This window comes from Nicotiana attenuata, chromosome 1, assembly GCF_001879085.1.
Source record: "Nicotiana attenuata strain UT chromosome 1, NIATTr2, whole genome shotgun sequence".
Taxonomy (NCBI): Eukaryota; Viridiplantae; Streptophyta; class Magnoliopsida; order Solanales; family Solanaceae; genus Nicotiana; species Nicotiana attenuata.
In genome coordinates, this window is record NC_031989.1 from 73,960,000 (window position 1) to 73,979,566 (window position 19,567).

General features: G+C 41.9%; 1 protein-coding gene across 1 annotated transcript; it reads right to left on the reverse strand.

The window, feature by feature from the left end:
* On the reverse strand, window positions 615-11,556 carry LOC109237399. Its single transcript, XM_019403708.1, has 4 exons — window positions 11,475-11,556; window positions 3,820-3,876; window positions 3,649-3,709; window positions 615-1,305 (listed from the first exon to the last, which is right to left on the reverse strand). The coding sequence occupies exons 1-4, from the start codon at window positions 11,554-11,556 to the stop codon at window positions 615-617; spliced, it is 891 nt and encodes a 296-aa protein (XP_019259253.1).

A 19,567-nucleotide genomic window follows, 5' to 3' on the forward strand; every position in this document is an offset into this window, starting at 1 on the left:
AAAAGCGCGTAACAAGTAAAGGCATGAAGTAGGTAAGTACATGTAACAGTAATAAATCAAGTATAAAGCGTATGTATAACGATAATAAACAGGGTAGGGACATACATCTATAATAACAGGACAAAGAGGAAACATAGAGGTAAACTAAGTAAGGAAACATAGATATGAAAGTAACAGAGAAGATACAACAACAACAACAACAACAAACCCGGTGTATTCCCACAAGTGGGTCTGGGAAGGGTAGTCTGTACGCAGACCTTACCCCTACCTTTAAAATGTAGGGAGGCTGTTTCCGTTAGACCTTCGGCTAAGGGAAGATAAAGGGAAGGTCCAATGACAAGCAAACCAATCGGAAAACAGGCGGAAACACACAACTATCACTAACTAGTACAGTTATAATCGAAGCGAAGACAACTACAAGTAATAACAGAAGTCCAAAAGGCGAAAATACATAAGGACACTAAGTGGTGTACTAAAGCTACTGTAACAAAACAAAGACAAAGCTCGAATACCTAACCCTCTATCATAATTCCCAACCTCCACACTTTCCTATCCATGGTCATGTCCTTAGTAAGCTGGAGCAATTCTATATCTTTCCTAATCACCTCTCCCTACTACTTCTTCGGCCTGCCTCTACCCCTCCGTTGGCCCTCCAAGACCAACCTCTCACACCTCCTCACTGGTGCATTTGTGCCTCTCCTCTTCACATGTCCGAACCATCTTAGTCTTGCCTCCTGCATCTTGTCCTCCACAGAAGCCACGGCCACCTTGTCCAGGATAACTTCATTTCTAATCATGTCTAGCCTGGTATGTCCACACATCCATCTCAACATCCTCATATCAGCCACCTTCATCATCTGGACATGAGAGTTCTTGACTGGATAACACTCCACCCCATACAACATAGTCGGTCTTACCACCGCTCTATAGAACTTCCCTTTAAGTCTTGGTCGCAAGTACTTATCACAAAAGACACCGGAAGTGAGCCTCCATTTCATCCATCCTGCCCCAATGCGATGTGTGACATCCTCGTCAATCTCCCTATTCCCTTGGATAACGGAACCAAGATACTTGAAACTCCCTCTCTTAGGGATGACTTGTGAATCTAGCCTCACGTCTTCGTCCACCATCAGAGTCGCATCACTGAACTTGCACTCCAAGTACTCAATTTTGGTCCTACTCAACTTGAAACCTTTAGACTCTAGGGTCTGCCTCCAGACCTCTAACCTCCTGTTAACACCGCCGCACGTCTCGTAAATTAGCACAATGTCATCTACAAATAACATGCACCACGACACTTCCCCCCTGAATATGGTGCGTCAGTGCGTCAATTTCCAGGGCAAATAGGAAAGGGCTATTACATGTATGTGTCTAAGGAACGAGTAAGCATAACGTAAGGTCCAACTTCCATCCTCTTCGCAAAGAAACAACCCACGTGCCAATCTCATTTCAAACCGCATAGAAATACCCATTGTGCAAACATTATATCAATCGCACGGAAATACCTATCGTGCAAAACATTCCCCTAAGGCCCCAATCATAGTTATGAATAAAGAACCTCAAGTAACATGAAATGACATTTACAAATGTGTGTTGATAATATATGAATTTCTACGGCCAAGTTAAGTACGTCGACAATCTCAAAAATAGCTCATTAAATTCCTTTAAGATGTCAGATGTTTTAACAGGATCTCTAGCATGGATAAATTAACTCATTTAGCCATAGAAGTAAATAAAGCATAGGTCAAAGGCCACAAAGTTCAACAAGGCACAAAGAAGCATATAATTTACTCCGAGTATAGATAACCCTGACACATGTATATACGCTCATCACCTCGCATATGCATCACCCCCGCATGTAGCAAACAATATCATTTATTAGGAATTTTTTTTTCAACAATGCTAAGCAAGACACATACCTCAAACAAGCCAAATCAATACTCTAAAAACATCTTCCCATGCGAATCGATCTCCAAGCGACTTGAATCTAGCAAAAAAAATCAATAACATCAAATAATGCCATATGAATCAAGACCAAACGATAAAGGTCGAGTCTTTAATCAAATACTCAAGTGAACCAAAAAATCAACCTGGGCCCGCATCCCGGAATCCGACGAAACTCACAAATCCCGAACACTCATTCCAATATGAGTTCAAATATATAAGTTTCATCAAAAATTAACTCCAAATCGAGGTTCTAATCTCGATTTTTCAATTTAAAAAAGTTTTCCCAACCCCCCCAACCCCCCCCCCCCCCAAAATACACTTTCTTATATTTCAAGCCAAAACCCTCTTTTCTTCTTAAACATTCCTTGATTTAGAGCCAAAATCAATGATAGATTTTTTTAATCATAAATTCGAGTTAGGTTTACTTACCCCAATGAAGTAGATGATAACTCCCTAAAAAAGTTGCCTCTTCCCGAGTTCCAAAACTTTGTGAGAAAAAGTAACTAAATCCGAAATAAGTAAAAAAATACAATTCCTGTCCCAACCCAAATCAGATGCTAGATTATCTCGAAACCCACATTTTATAAGCCCAACATGATCCTTGCGAGATTACACCCAAGATAGCCTTTTGAATCACCCAATTTGGCCTTAAAATGAGGAGATATGATATTTTGATTTTTTAAATGAAGTATGAAAATTTGAGGAACATAACTAGTATTTCTTAATTATTTACTCTAAAAAAATCAGCAAATAAACAAAATTTGTTTTAGCACCCAAAACTCATTCGGAACCTTCCTTGACACAAACCACGTATGCATTTTAACGGTAAAACACACTACGAACTTGATTGTGCACTCAAAAATACCAAAAAGAGATCGTCTTGACTCGATATTGACCATGGTCAAACTCCAAATCCTTAACTTAACTAGTCTCTCAACCAGTGATCTTAAACACACCCGAGCCCCTCAGGACCCCATCAAATCATACTAACAAGTAAAAATACAATATCCAAAATTTTCCAACGCCTCAAAACACCCACAAAAATATCACAATAAATAATCGACGCTCAAACCGAATAGAATTTCTCTTAAGTTGTTAAATCTTCTTTCCTTCAAAATAGTGCCCGAATCACACTTACTGTCACGATCCCAATTTTCCTCCGTAGGATATCGTGAGTGCACCTAGTCTCTACGACTATGTAAGCCTAACATTTGATAATAACTTGACCGAAATAATCAACAAAATAGTACAACAAGTCTGATAAGTTGATATAAACTCCTAAAATAGAATCTCAACAATGCACTCCCCAAGACCGGTGGAACTAAGTCATAAGCTCTACAGAGTAAGCTAAATGTCTACAACATCACTGTCTAAATGTCACGACCCCAAACTCCTTTCATAGGATATCGTGATGGCACCTAGTCTCTAAGACTAGGTAAACCGATTACTATAAGAATTAAGCCAGTTTTTAACAATGATAATTTGAAATAGAGTTTAATATGAATACCGAAACAAGAGCGAAATGAGCCTACGCGGAAATAATCATAACAACCTCCCAAGACTAATAATGCAGATTCACGAGCTCTAGCTAAGTACATGGAAAGATCTCAAAGATCAAAATACAATACTGTTCAAATAACAAGTTGACAGTACAATGAAAGAAAAGGACTCCACGGGACTGCGACGGCCAAGCAGCTCTACCTTGAATCCTCGTGACCAATATGCTCACTCTGCTCGAGTCTGATACCTCCAATACCCGGCTCTGCATAAATATGTGCAGAAGTATAGTATGAGTACACCACGATCAGTACCCAGTAAGTATCAATACTAACCTCGGTGGAGTAGTGACGAGGTACAAGTCAAGACACTCACTAGACAAAATAACCCGTGCAGTATAGAAGTATAAAGCTAATAATGTAAAGCAGAAATCTGTAAATGGAACCAAGAATCAACAAGTGATATAAATAGTAAAGCAATAAGAACACCATGAAGTACCGTTGAAACGAAATAAGGAACACAAAGGACAACAAATTAATCAAGCTGCTCTAACACAAGTTTCACAACGAAATCACTCCGTGATACCTCATCTCATAGTCATAAGTCAGGGGGTCTTAACCCACCATCCTATGCTCACCGCACCTTGTGCCCACATTTCAATTCACAACCGCACGGACAACTCACTTGCAAATATCTCAATCTGCCCGGCATGATCACAAGTTCACATTCACAATCCGCTCGGCATGATAACAGGCTCACAATCATAATCCGCTCGGCATGGTCACACGCTCATAATCACAATCCGCCTGGCGTGGTCATAGGCTCACAAATAACAATCCGCCCGGTATTGTCACAGGCTCAATATCAACGTGAAAACAAATAATACAAGAACATATGGGCATGAGCAATAAATGTCAAGTTTCCTACTCCTGAGCTAGTATAGGTGGCATGCTACGGTGTATGCTTGTGCGAGTGTACTAGTGTAGCCCAAATTAACAAGTAATATCAAGACATCGATTAGCTCATCGAAGCAACACAACAAATCACGTAAGGTGTATGACATACACAAGGAAAAAACACACCATCACACGAATATCACCAACAAAATGTCCCCAAGCCATATCACATCATCCCTGACATTGCCACCCTTATCTCTCCGATAGCCACCCGTTACACTCCGCCCTGACATTAATCATTAGCCACCCATATCACTATGATAGCCACCCATATCACTCCGTATAATAGCCACCCTTATCGCTCCGCCTGGACAATAATACAATAGCCACTTGCATCACTCCATACATTCAACAATAGTGAGATACCACCCTTATGCCCGGCATAACAACAACGGTGAAATATCACCCTTATACTCCGCATAACAACAACCAAACCACACAACAATTCACATGTGCTAACATCACAACAACACGACAAATCAACTCGTATCACAAGTGCCCATAAGTCACAACCTTTCCAAAGATCCAACAATATCAATATTTCCACAACAAATAGCCTGCGGCTCAATGCAATGTGCATAGAATTTGAACAACAACAAAATAAACGAGAAAGTAACTCAACAAGGAACAACACCCCCTTTAAACACAACTTCAATTAAAATAGATTAATGACTTTCGATAACCTCAATTTCAATTAATTGTTTAAGGATAAACTCAATAGTGAAAGTATTTCTATGAAATGGCAAACTTCAGATTCTAGTGTATGAATAGGCTAACAATGAAAGAGATGGAAAGAACTAGTACTATGTCTAAATGCATGAGAACAACCCGGCAACAAAAAGATATCATGTAATAACAATTTCAACTAAGAGTAACTCCACAATAAAAAGAAATCACATAATGATAAAAGTGATAATAACTTCAATAAAGCATGCGATAGTAGACATGAGGAATAAGAGATATAACATGTACTAACAATTCCAAATAAGTACATGAAAGAAGCCTAAGAGTCTAAACCGGTCAATTTCCACATATAAGCCCAAGTACTGCTACTACTCGTCACCTCGCGTACACGGCTTTCACATGACAAAAATAGCACAAACGAATCAATTCCTAAGGGGTGTTTTCTCATACAAAGTTAGGAAAGATACTTACCTCAAAGAAGCTAAACTGATACTCTAAAATGACCTTCTTGTGTGAAACAACCTCCGGACGGCTCAAATCTAGCAAAAATAACTTACTATCATAAATAAAACCCATAGGAAACAATTCCGGATTATAAAGCTTTGATATTAATGAAAACTAAAAAGCCAACCCAAGAGTATTGTCACAGAATGTTGGTGAAGCATTACCACACCAAAAGACCAGTTAACTTTTTTGCTATGCTGATCCAGCACCACCGAGCTGACCTATTTCTTCTAATCCTCCTCGACTTGTCTTCAGGTCAACACTTTCCCTTATCGGTACACAATGATCCTAAGTCAAAGCTCTATGCGGAAGACCCTAGCACGAACCACGTCGTCTGAAAACCCTTAAACAATTGTATTTCCTCTAGAGCACCCAATTATGCTGTAACCGTAATACTCACTCTGAAGATACCTTCTGTGAATCTGAAGATGTTTCTCTTACCTCTCTAATACTGGAATGTAGATTTAGCAATGATACAGATATACCAAAAGTTCAAGCACCATCCTATGAACATATCAAATCTTAGTCATGTACGGGCAACCCCTCAACACTACATATATACCTCGGACCCAAGACTAATATGACACTTGGCGCGGAGTCATAGAGCACAACATCCCATAATCCACATTACCTACCTTCATAAGCTCGTACATCACCAATCAGAAACACGAACCAGTTGCATCCCACACTTGAACAATTGAAGATCTATCAACACGTCCGCGTCCTTAGTTTGGAAAATACCTCGAGACAATGATCGAGCATCTATGGCCCCCTCGTAACCCATTTGCAGCAATATAAACCATTGGAGCATAGCTATTGCTGAGCGCACAACATCATATATGAGTGGATGTAAAGGGATATAAGATATATGCTTCAAGTTGAATCAATGTCGCACGATAAGGAATGAAAGAAGTAGTTCCTAATAGTTTTGTAGCCTCTTGAAGATAAGTACAGACGTCTCCGTACCAACCCGCAAGACTCTACTAAACTTGCTTATGACTCATAGAACCTATGAACCTAGAGCTTTGATACCAACTTGTCACGACCCTAATTTCCCACCTTACGATGTCGTGATGGCACCTAGTCTCTAAGTCTAGGTAAGCCTAACATATGATGATTTAATAACAGAATTGAAATATTTAATCATTTATCATAAACCATTAAATGACACATATAACTGCAAGCGGCCAATAGTTATATCCCAAAATCGGTAGTACGGGGTCATAAGAACTACTAAAACACACTAGAATTGCTAAATACAATACTGTTTTGAATTACAATTTAACAGTAGCGTAATAAAGTAAGATGGTGACTCCGAGGCCTACGAACGTCAAGCAGGCATACCTTGAAGTCTCCCGTCGCGCAGACGCAACTCTAAACAACACAATCAGAATACTTGGATCTGCACAAAAATGTGCAGAAGCATAGTATGAGTACACCACAACGGTACCCAGTAAGTATCAAGCCTAACCTCGGTAGAGTAGTTACGAGGCCATTTCATGACACCTATTAGACATAGAAACCTGTTCAAGATATACATAAGCTAACAATGGAAAGATCATCAATGTAAGACCAACAACGGAAAAATTATTGATTTACAACCAACAATGAAGTAATAAAACATAAATGGCAGCAAGTAGTAAATGAGTAATAAAGAAACAACATAATCAGGACACCGATGAGATGTAAATGAACACACATAAGGAAAAAACGGATGACAACTCAAATAATCAAATCGCTCCCAATGCATGGACTTTCAACAAGAATTACCCCGAGGCACCACACCTCATAAAACACAAGTCATGAACAACAATTTCCCAATTCATACAATATGGCACCTCGTGCCCACAATAACAATAACCTTGGTACGGCAAGCAAAAAGTAAAACTCGGGCCCGCGGAACCTGAACTCATAAAATCCGACAACTCATTCAATTACGGGTCCAACGATACTAATTTCACTCAATTCCAACTCCGAATCGGTGTTCAAAACTCAAAAATTCACTTTAGGAAAGTTTAGACAAAAACCCCCAATTTCTCTTTTGAAATCATCAATCAAATGCTAAAAATGACGATAAAATCATAGAATATGATCCAAACCGAATAGAAAACACTTACCCTATGGAAGAAACTTGAAGAAAATCCTTGGATTCTTCCAATCCCAAACTTTCAAGATGAGAAAAACTCAAAACAACATTAATAGCCAAAAATGCCTAGCTGTTCTGCCTTGTTTCTTGTACCAAATGATTCCGAAACTCGCTTTTTGATGCCTCCAATGGATTCCTCGTGAAATTCCAGTCATGTTAGGCTTTTGAATCACTCTATTTGACCTTATAATGAAGGAGATATGTTGGTTTCAATATTGGAAATAGTGCAGATTTTTAAATACGAATTCAGTGGCCATTTCGTAATTAATCTGAAAAATCTGGCAACCTAATTCTTAGTAAAATGACCTCAAATTCCTTATACGATGTCAAAACTAGATGATTTCAGTTGCTATGATTCCAAAATTACGATACGGATATAATAGTTTAGTTGAAAGACGAAGCAAAGGCGGTTTACTCAGTATGGTAACCTTTATGCTCAAATCGACGTCAAAATCGAAAACAATCACCATACAATCCAAACATATCCAAAACTCATCGGAATTTAACCAAAATTTGCTGACATGTCAAAAATCATCATATAAGATTATTGGAATAATTAATACCCGATTCCAAGTATGTTTATCCAAAAGTCAAACCTTCGTCAACTCTTCCAACTTAAAGCTTCTAAAACGAGAATCATTCTTCCAAATCAATCTCGAACCGCTCGAAAATCGAAACCAACCATATCGTAATACATAATATGAAGCTACTTAAAGTCTCAAACCACCAAATGGAATGCTAAATCTCAAAATGACCGGTCGGGTCGTTACAAATATGAAGCTACTCGAGACCTTAAGCCACCGAACGAGATAATAATTCTCAAAACGACCGGCCGGGTCGTTATACTCTCCCTCTCTTAAACAAACGTTTGTCCTCGAACGTGCCAAGAATCGTTCCAAAGTCATCAAATCACTGAATGAACTTAACATACATATACTTGCGGGTGATCCCACATCACCCCAATTCACATAGGCCTGACAACACCATTTTCACTGAAAATTATTCCTTCCACCCACCCTAATAAACCTTAGAACCAAAATTTTCACCATCCGATCATTTCCCAAAGACCCGATTCCCACATCAACACATGGTATCAGCCTCAACCAGCTACAACAACTTATGCCTACACCCACAATGTACAACCACACAACGTAACACATCACACATATGCCCATAACAACATCTCTGACCACCATAGCTGCCCATAATCAAATCCAACATCGGCAATTAACCTCATATCAGCTAGAACCTTGTTCCAAACCTTCATAACACTGACAACTAGGCAAGAAACATGAAGATCCCATGACCATTCACTCAAATCAACAAGTCACATCTAACGCCACTTGGGCACACACATCCAAGTTAAAACCAAATAAGCACATTACGAATATGACTGAATATGCAAAGAGAAACACTTGAGAGAACTATCAAACAAGCCCGACAGGCACAGCTCCTTATCACTACCATACTATGAATAAATTCTACAAGGGAGAATTAAATCATATGAACTAATCACAAGGATCTCATCCTAATATAACCCCATCGTGGCACGTAGCCCTGTTCAAACATATCAAACCACATGAAAACGCGAGGATCCCATCCTCAGCTCTGAATCACAAGTAGAGTGCACGTCATACCAACTGCAACCTTCCACTAACCCAATTATGCGAAACAAAATCACCACACATAACAGACTCCCAATACTGGTAGAGCACCTAAATCACGAATCATAGCTAAACCATCAAGAAATCGCATCAAAACTTACCATATTGAGTAACAAAAAGTTCAATCTAGTAGTATAGCTCTCAGTGGTGAACAAAACAAAACGATAGACACGGGCTACCACTATAGAATCTCCTAGCAAGGGTAAACACATAAGCAGAGTACAAAATCATGAAACTCACCCATATGTGAAGCAAGCTAGGAGGACTCACCCCGACAAGCACAATTGAATCCAAATAAGAATGATGCTCCTCTATAATAAATCGAAACCATACCTGTAACAACACCATCTGATGCAACAGCCTCAGCCCTACCATAGAAGGCATATCAACGGGCCGGGCCTCCCCCCTATGGTGCCCTCTACCCGCCTATCCTCCACCCCTAACTTGCTGTGCAGGTGGAGTAGCAACTGGAGAGCATATAGCCTAAGCGCTCTGACGAAATTTACCCCTCCCGAGTCCGGGACAATCTCTCATTATGTGCCTAGTATTGATGTGCCGTAGAATTTAGGCACTTTTGATACAAATAACTTTGATTTTAGCTTGTCTTTCAATGCATTTTTTTAGCTAATTCTTATCAAGTGTTGGTATTTTGTAGTGCATGAGACTTGAAGACCCAAAACATGGAAAAGAAGTCAAAAAGTCACAAAAGGATAGAAATGCTGCAAGTATGCGACCGCAGAAGTCAAATGCGAATCGCATAACCTCCGCAAAGTGAAGCAGAGCTTTTGGCCAACTGAAGAGAAAAATGTGCGGCCATTATGCGATTGCATAACGCTTCTGTGGACCGCATAATGACTGCACAATTCAAACTGAAGCTGCTAGGTAGCTATTCTGCGATGGTATAATGCGGTCGCGTAATGGATATGCGGACCGCATAATTGGAATGCGACGGAGATCTGGGCTTCAAGACCTATAGCTATGCGATGCAAATGCTGATTATGCGGACCGCATACTTGGTCTGCGTTATGCGGTCGTAGAAGGTCTCCGCAGGGGCAATTTTGTCGGATTTTGACCACGACTTTTGGTCCACTATAAAAAGAATAACTAGGATTTTTGTGGGGCATTGAGTTTGAAAAAGGGACAACATTGAAGGCATTGAATACTCCATTAATTTGGAAGCTTGTGAAGAGAGAATCTTGCACTTTTGTAAGCTTTATGTCTTTATTTATTGATTTGCTTTTGTATTTTAGTATAAATAGCTAGTTTTAAATCTAAGGTTGTGGACCCTAATGTTAATGGGTATTTGACATTGAATATATATATAATGGTTGGTTGATATTTATTCATTTCTTGTGCTTTATTTATTGTTGGTGGTTGCAAACATTAACATATTCCATCTTACTCTTTCTTTGCTTGGAAAAACGGGTTAGGGTTTGGTAGAAGTGAATATCAAGAACTCAAGACTTTAAACCTTGTTTAATAGCATCACTTAGGAATAAGTGAGTTCTACTTGGCAAAAATTGGTTGTTCTTATTTGCAACCCTTTTATATTTGGGAAAATCATAAAGAGAAAATACTATCCACCAATTGGAAAATATTGGGTAGTCATTTAGAAACCATTTGCATATCAAAGGACCTTCCATTAAAAATATATCATATTAACAGCGATAGCATTACATTTCATTGATGGAGACACAACCTTGGTTTCCTTAATCAAATTAATCACATTCTCATAACAAAATAGTTATCTTGTTAAATCACAATTATATCATTCTCTTGTTAAGCTAAAGGAATAGAATTACGACCTAAGTCAAGTTTCACACTACTTAAGTAACCTTTTCACACCTATTCCCTGTGGGATTCGACCCCAACCTTGTCGGGTTATTATATTTGATACCGACCGCCTTACACTATTTATTTAAAGTGTAATTTGAGCGTATCAAGTATCACCACACTAATAACAACCCCTTTGTGGGCGTGGCTGCTCGTACTGAGTCCGTGCCGGACAACTAGAATAACTGATGTAGGAACCCCGTGTCGGTGGTGCACTAAAAGATGACTGCCCCACATGAGTACCGTGACTAACTGGAGCACCACAAGTAGTATGAAGTGCGGATTGGACTGGCTGACTGCCGGAGCCTCCGCCACAATTAGTCATAGCTGAAGAGTAGACTCCACTAAACCTCCAGAACCTCAAGACCTCTTGGTCTCCTTATCCTCCCTCTCCTAACCCCGAATACGCTCTAACATCCTAGAAACTCCAGCATCTGCTGAAATAGAGTATCACTCTGCAACTCCCGAGCCATGCTGAATAAAAAATCACAACTGAGCCCTTTAATGAATCTGAAGACTCGTTCTCTGACTGTAGGAACCAAAGTAGGTGTATGACAGGATAAATCACTGAACCGGATGGAATATTCTGACATCGTGATGGTGCGCTGACGCAGCTGCTCAAACTTGGTACGCCATGCATTTTGGAGGGTCTCGGGGACTAAATCCCTAAAAAACATCTCTGAAAACTGAGCCCAAGTGGGTGGTGCTGCATCTGCTAGTCCACCCTCCTCATAAACCTGCCACCACTGATATGCTGCTCCCGACAACTGAAATGTAGTAAAAGCAACTCTGTTCACCTCCACAATATCCATGGTATGGAGAATACGATGACATTTGTCTAGAAATCTCTGTGCAGCCTCAGTAGATGTGCCATTGAAAGTAGGTGGACTATAACTCTTGAACTTCTCCAGCCTCTTCTGCTCCTTCTCTGATGCCCCTGGCCTGATCTCAGGCTGTACCGGCACTACACCCAGAACCTGAGCAATATGAGCCCGGCGCTCTGGAGTACAGGCGGTGGGAGTCTGAGCTCCTCCCCCAATCTGCGAAGTAGCTGGTGCAACGGAGATCAATCCTGACTGAGCCAATGGCCAAAATTGCTTAGGAAATGCTAAAGTCTCCTGAAGTCCGGGGGTAACAATATGCGCCTTGGTGCTTGTCCCCTAACCGGAGCTACAGACGACTCCTAAAATGCTATTCTGATAGGTGTTGTAGCTATGATGCGCGCCCTTCCTCGGCCTCTACCTCGGCCCTGGCCTCTCACGGATCTAGCAGGGGGCACGGGTGTCTGCTTAGCTGATCCGGTAGCGCGTGTCCTCACCATCTATGAGAGAATAGAGATACAAAGGCTCAAAATTCGAAATCAACAAATCCACACGACATGAATGAAAGAAGTGGAATTTTACAAATAGTTCTGTAGCCTTTTGATGATAAGTAGAGTCGTCTTCGTACCGATCTGAGAGACTCTACTAAACTTGCTTGAGACTCGTAAAACCTATGAACCTAGAGCTCTGATACCAACTTGTCATGACCCCAAACTCCCTCCATAGGATGTCGTGATGGCACCTAGTCTCTAAGACTAGGTAAGCAGATTACTATAACAATTAAGCTAGTTTTTAACAGTGATAATTAGAAACAGAGTTTAATATGAATACCGAAACATGAGCGAAATGAGTCTACGCAACAATAATCATAACAACCTGCCATGACTATTATTACAGAGTCACTAACTCTATCTAAGTACATGGAAAGATCTCAAATATAAAAATACAATAGTGTTCAAATAACAAGCTTACATTACAATGTAAGGAAAGAGCTCCAAGGGACTGCGACGACCAAGCAACTCTACCTTGAATCCTCGCGACCAATATGCTAACTCTGCCCAAGTCTGATATCTCCAATACCTGACTCTGCACAAAAATGTGCAGAAGTATAGTATGAGTACACCACGGTCGGTACCCAGTAGGTATCAAGACTAACCTCGGTGGAGTAGTGACGAGGTATAAGTCAAGACACTCACTAGACAAAATAACCTTTGCAGTACAAAGCTAATAATAGAAAGTAGAAATCAGTAAATGGCAACAAGAATCAACAAGTGATATAAAAAGTAAAGAAATAAGAACACCGTCAATCTCTTCTAGCAGCTTGGATGCTTCCTTTGCGTCGACACACCTGAGTAGACCCAAATCAGGAGTCCTCCTATACAGGATTCCTCCACTGTGAAAGAAGTTGTTGGATAACCTCCGAAGTGTGCGCTTATGAATAGGATTTGCAAGTTCTGGGTATTCTCCTTTTGTCAAATATTCCTTGATATCCTGAAACCAAGGTTTTTCGTCTGCTTCTTCCTCAACATGGGCACAGTAAGCCGGCTGATTATGAATTTTCACCAAAATGGGACCAATGAAATTCTTATCGGGATGCTGTATCATGCACGACAAGGTAGCCAATGCATCGGCGAATTCATTCTGGATTCTGGGAACATGTCGGAATTCTGTCTTTGTGAACCTCTTTCTCAATTCCTGTACGTGATGCAGATACGGGAGTATCTTAGAGTTCTTGGTTGCCCATTCTTCTCAGACCTGATGTGTGAGTAAGTCTGAATCTCCAATTACTAGCAACTCTTGAACGTTCATCTCAATGGCCATCTTGAGCCCTAGGATGCAAGCTTCATACTCGGCCATATTATTGGTGTAGGGGAACCTGAGTTTGGCAGACACCAGATAATGCTGACCGGTTTCTGATACTAGGACTACTCCTATGCCAACTCCTTTGAAATTTGCCGCTCCGTCGAAAAACATTCTCCAGCCGTCATAGGATTCTGCAATGTCTTCTCCTACGAACGATACCTCTTCATCGGGAAAATATGTTTTCAAAGGTTCATATTCTCTATCAACGGGGTTTTTAGCAAGGTGATCTGCTAGTGCCTGTCCCTTGATTGCTTTCTGAGTCACGTAGATAATGCCAAATTCACTCAACAGGATTTGCCACTTGGCTAGCTTGCTAGTGGGCATGGGCTTCTGGAAGATGTACTTCAAAGGGTCCATCCTTGATATGAGATATGTAGTGTAGGCACAGAAGTAGTGCCTCAGCTTCTGGGCCACCCAAGTTAGAGCGCAACAGGTACGCTCTAACAGAGAGTACCAGGCCTCGTACGGAGTGAACTTCTCGCTGAAATAGTAAATGGCCTGCTCTTTCCTCCGCGTTTCATCATGCTGCCCCAGGGCGCAACCGAAGGCACTGTCTAATACTGCAATGTAGAGTAGTAAAGGTCTACCCGGCTCGGGCGGGACCAAGACTGGTGGTGTTGATAGGTATTCCTTAATTCTGTCGAAAGCTTTCTGGAAGTCATCGGTCCACTTAGTAGCGGCATCCTTCTTTAACATCTTAAAGATTGGCTCACAGATAACTGTGGACTGTGCTATGAACCGACTGATGTAGTTGAGTCTCCCTAAGAAACTCATCACATCCTTCTTGTTCTTTGGCGGTGGTAGTTCTTGAATGGCTTTCACCTTTGATGGATCCAGTTCTATTCCTCGGCGACTCACAATAAACCCCAGCAATTTTCTAGTGGGTACCCCAAATGTGCACTTCGCGGGATTCAGTTTCACGTTGTACCTTCGCAACCTATTGAAAAACATTCTCAAATCTTCCATGTGATCGGTGGCCTTCTTGGACTTGATGATAACATCATCTACGTACACCTCGATCTCCTTGTGTATCATATCATGAAAAATGGTGGTCATAGCCCTCATGTAGGTGGCCCCTGCATTCTTTAAACCAAACGGCATCATCTTGTAGCAGTACATTCCCCACGACGTAATGAAAGCCGTTTTCTCAACATCTTCTTCATCCATCCAAATCTAGTGGTAACCGGCGAAACAATCCGCAAATGATTGCAATTCATGCTTGGCGCAATTGTCAATCAGGATGTGCATGTTTGGAAAAGGGAAGTCGTCTTTCGGACTGGCCCGGTTGAGATCCCGGTAGTCGACACAGACTCGCACCTTCCCGTCCTTCTTTGGTACTGGCACAATGTTAGCTAACCATGTCAGATACTCAACGACCCTGAGAACTTTAGCTTTGATCTGCTTAGTGACTTCTTCCTTGATTTTCAGACTCATATCAGGTTTGAACTTTCTGAGCTTCTGCTTTACCGGTGGACATGTCGGGTCAGTTGGTAGTTTGTGAGCCACAATAGACGTGCTTAGGCCCGTCATGTCGTCATATGACCAGGCGAATATGTCCTCATATTCTCTTAGAAACTCTGTGTATTCCTTCTTTTCTGATGACGATAAGTGAACACTGATTCGCGTTTCTTTGACATTTTCTTCATCTCCCAGATTAACAATTTCTGTCTCGTCCAGGTTGGATTTTGGTTTGTTTTCAAACTTCTCAACTTCCTTAAAATTTCTTCCGATATGTCATCTTCCTCTGAATCTATATCCGTTTGTTGCGTTGTCTCATTGCATGTCACAGTCATCGGTTCATCAAGATAAGTAATAGTAATGCTGTATAAGTAGAGTAATGAGAGAAAATAATAAGAGTGTTGATTTATAAGAAAAAATTGAAATGCTTTGATAAATTCCATAACTGTTTTGAACATTGAAGGTCTTATTGTGGAAATTTAAAATGCGAAAGAAAAACTAGTAAAGTTAAAAGATAGTGCATGATGCTTGTTCAGCCTTGCTACCCCGAGGCTCGTCGGGCTCTGGTGGTTCTGATGGTCCAGTTATTGAGGCATGCTCCTCCACTCACAGCTTGTATGGAAGGGCCTTCCTCCCCCTCTTCCTCGAGAACGATGCAACGATCCATATCATCATCTTCCAGGAACAAATTCTTCACTGCTGCCAGTGCTTCCTCTTTTTCTGACCAATAGATAACATCGGCCGGTTGGAAAGTCTGTTCCAAATGTGGTATTGGCTGCTCCAGCGGATAGTAAGGACCGCGCCATGGTGGCGACCAGTTGTTGAATTCCTCCCAGGTGTACTCATATCCCAGACTGAAGGTGGTGCCATGCTTCTTGAGCTTTATGGGCTTAGCAATTCCTTGGAGGTTCTTGCCAAGCCCTTTACCCGGTTCGTACCCACTCCAATTCAATATGCTCTCGATTTTGTTGTCCCACCATTTATCCTTGTCAACGGCGTTGACTCGCTCGATGTGGTGATAGGTCTCCCCACCTATCTTTCTTCTGCCTCCGATTGTCGGGATGGTCTGGCGACTGTATATAGGGTTGCTACCGTCATCGTAAATGATCACCTCCTGGTGATTCCACTCAAACTTTACTGCCTGATGTAGTGTTGGTGCTACGGCTCCAGCAGCATAAATCCAGGGTCGTCCTAACAGCAGATTACAAGATACCGGCACGTGTATCACTTGAAAATCAACATCGAACCAAGTAGGCCCCATTTGCAAACATAGACTAATTTCCCCAACGGTGGACCTTTGGGAGCCGTCGAAAGGTTTTACGTTGATGGCCCCGTCCTTGATCTCATGCAGTCCCTTTCCCAATGTCCTGAGTGTTACCAACTGACAAATGTTGAGGTTGGATCCCCCATCAATCAGGACTCTGGTGACAAAATAATCTTCGCACTGCACGGTGATGTGCAAAGCCTTGTTGTGACTCAACCCTTTTGGTGGCAGCTCATCTTCATGAAAAGTGATCTTGTGACTTTCCAATACCTGTCCTACCATGTTAGCCATCTCTCCGCCGGTGATGTTGCTTGGCATATATTCTTCACTCAGCACCCTTAACAAGGCATTCTTGTGTGCATCGGAATTTTGTAGCAAAGCAAGGATAGAAATTTGCGCCGGTGTTTTGTTTAGCTGATCAATGATCGAGTATTCCTTATCCTGTATCTTTCTCCAGAGATCATCCAGCCCGGTCTCAGTGATGGTTGGCCGGCTAGAAGCCTGCTTGCTTGACTCAGCCAGATGTTCCGGGGTATAAACTCTACCAGTTCTCGTCCTACCCTGTGCTGCAATAGCTTCTCCGAACATAACCTTGACTTTCCTTCTTGCCTCAGCTGTGTAGTCCCATGGTATAACCTTTGTATGGAACGGTGGTCAATGGAATGGCGTGGCTATCTTTACTACGAACGGAGCCTGCATCTTGGGCGGTAAAACTACAACCTCGAATGGTGTAGGTGCCTTTGTTGGAGACACGAATTCGACCTCAATTGGCGTTGACGTCTTTGCATATGGTGGCGCTTCAAACTCCAGCGGTATGGACATATTTACTTGGCATCCCCAGAGGGCTGAATCTGGACTACAATCGGATTAAGGGTGACTATCGGTTTCGTTGGGTCGTCACCTTATGTGATCAAACCGATCGATCCCTTGGGATCCCAATCATCCTCTATTTCAATCATGTGAACGCCTTCTCCCTTGTGGTCTGGCAGAGGGTTATTGCGAACATTTGGAGCAGGCTCTTTTTCCACAATAATCTTGTTATCAATTAGAGTCCGGATCTTATCTTTCAGAGAACGGCATTCGTCAATGGTGTGTCCTTTCATGCCAGAATGGTATGCACAGGATTTATTTGGATCAACCCACTGAGAAGGGTTCTCAGGGGTTACAGCAGGGATAGGGGTGACATAACCAGCAGCTTTAAGTCTTTCATACAACTGGTCGATAGGTTCAGCAATAGCTGTATATTATTTTGAAGGTCTTCGGTCAAAGTTTGGTCGACGTCTAGGGAAATTTTGGCGTGCAGGTGGGGATTGATAGTGGGCTGGTTGAGTATTGTAGGCTTGGTAAACATGTGCGGGTTGGGAATATTTGGGTGAAGTAGGCTGATAAGTAGGTGGTGGAGGTGATTGATAAGTGGGTGGTGGAGTTTGGTAAGAGGGTGAGGGTGTTTGGTAGTTTGGAGTAGGCTGATATGTGAGTGGAGGCATTGGGTAGGTTTGGTATTTGATGGGAGATTTGGTTCTTTGTGCAACCATCACAGCTCCTACGTCTCTCTTTTTGGACACACCACCGGACTGCAAGGCCTTGTTTGTAGTTTGCAAGGCCTCAAAGTTTGTGACCATACCGCTCTTAATGCCCTCTTCGATACATTCCCCCAGCTTGATGATGTCAGAAAATTTGTGGCTTTCAATCATCATTAGTTGCTCATAGTATTGCGGGTCTTGTGCCCGGACAAAGAATTTGTTCATTTGTTCCTCCTCCAAGGCAGGTCTGACTTTAGCGGCTTCCGACCTCCAGCGAGTAGCATACTCGCGAAATGTTTCTGTAGGTTTCTTCTTCAGATTCTGGAACACATCCGGCGCATTTTCTGTGTTAAATCTGAACCTGTCCATGAAATCAGAGGCCATACCGACCCAACTTGACCATTTCTTAGGATCTTGGCTGATGTACCAGGATAGTGCATCTCCTTTTAGACTCTTCATGAGTAGCTTCATGCGGATTCTCTCGTCTTTTCCTAACCCAACCAATTTGTCACAATATGTCCTCAAATGGACCCTGGGATCACCTGTACCATCAAACATCTCGAGCTTAGGAGGTTTGTACCCCTCGTGCAATTCGACATCGGGCTGTATGCAAAGATCTTCGTAGTTCAGCCCTTCCATTCCCTTACTCCCTTCAACGCCCTGAATTCTGCTAGTCAATTCCTTAAGTTCTTTAGCCAGGTTCTTGATAAGCAAATCTTTATCATCAGACTCGGGTGTGTTTGAGATGGGTGGGGTGGAGTGCGACACAGTCTCCACGTAGATGGGGGTGTTATGGTGGGTGTGGCAGAGGTCATTTGTGGAGTTTTGTGGTTCTGGGATGAGCAGCGGGGTATTGGAAGTATGGCAGGTGTTGCAGTGGTGGAGAGGAGCGGGATGGTTTTGTTGCTTCGGGATGTTCTGTGGAGGTGTAGGGTTCTGAGCATTTGGGAAATTGATATCTGGAGTAGTGAGGGAAAATGACAGATTCGCCAGATTCCGGACCTGATCAAGTTCTTCCTGAAATTTCAGCAGCTTTTGTGCTAGTTGGGATGCATTTTCCTTGGGAGCCAAAGTACCATGACCGTGAGTGACCTCTACCCGTTCAGCTGAGTTCTCCTTTCTGGCCGTTGTTCAAATCTTCCATCTTCCCTTTGTTCTTGTGTTTGACGGGATTGAGAGGAGGAGTGGGTGGAGGGCCCCTGGATCTTGTGAAATAGGATGATGTTTCCAGAGTTCACGAACTAACCTTTGGGGAGGGGAATAACAAACAAAAATAAAACAAAAAAACCAAGTTAGTTGGGTTCATGAAAAATGTTGCAATATTTAAACACATAATGCGGGAATGTAAATCGTGTCCTAATTTGGGTAGGCCTAACGACAAATTGATTTGGAGAACTTGGAATGCTA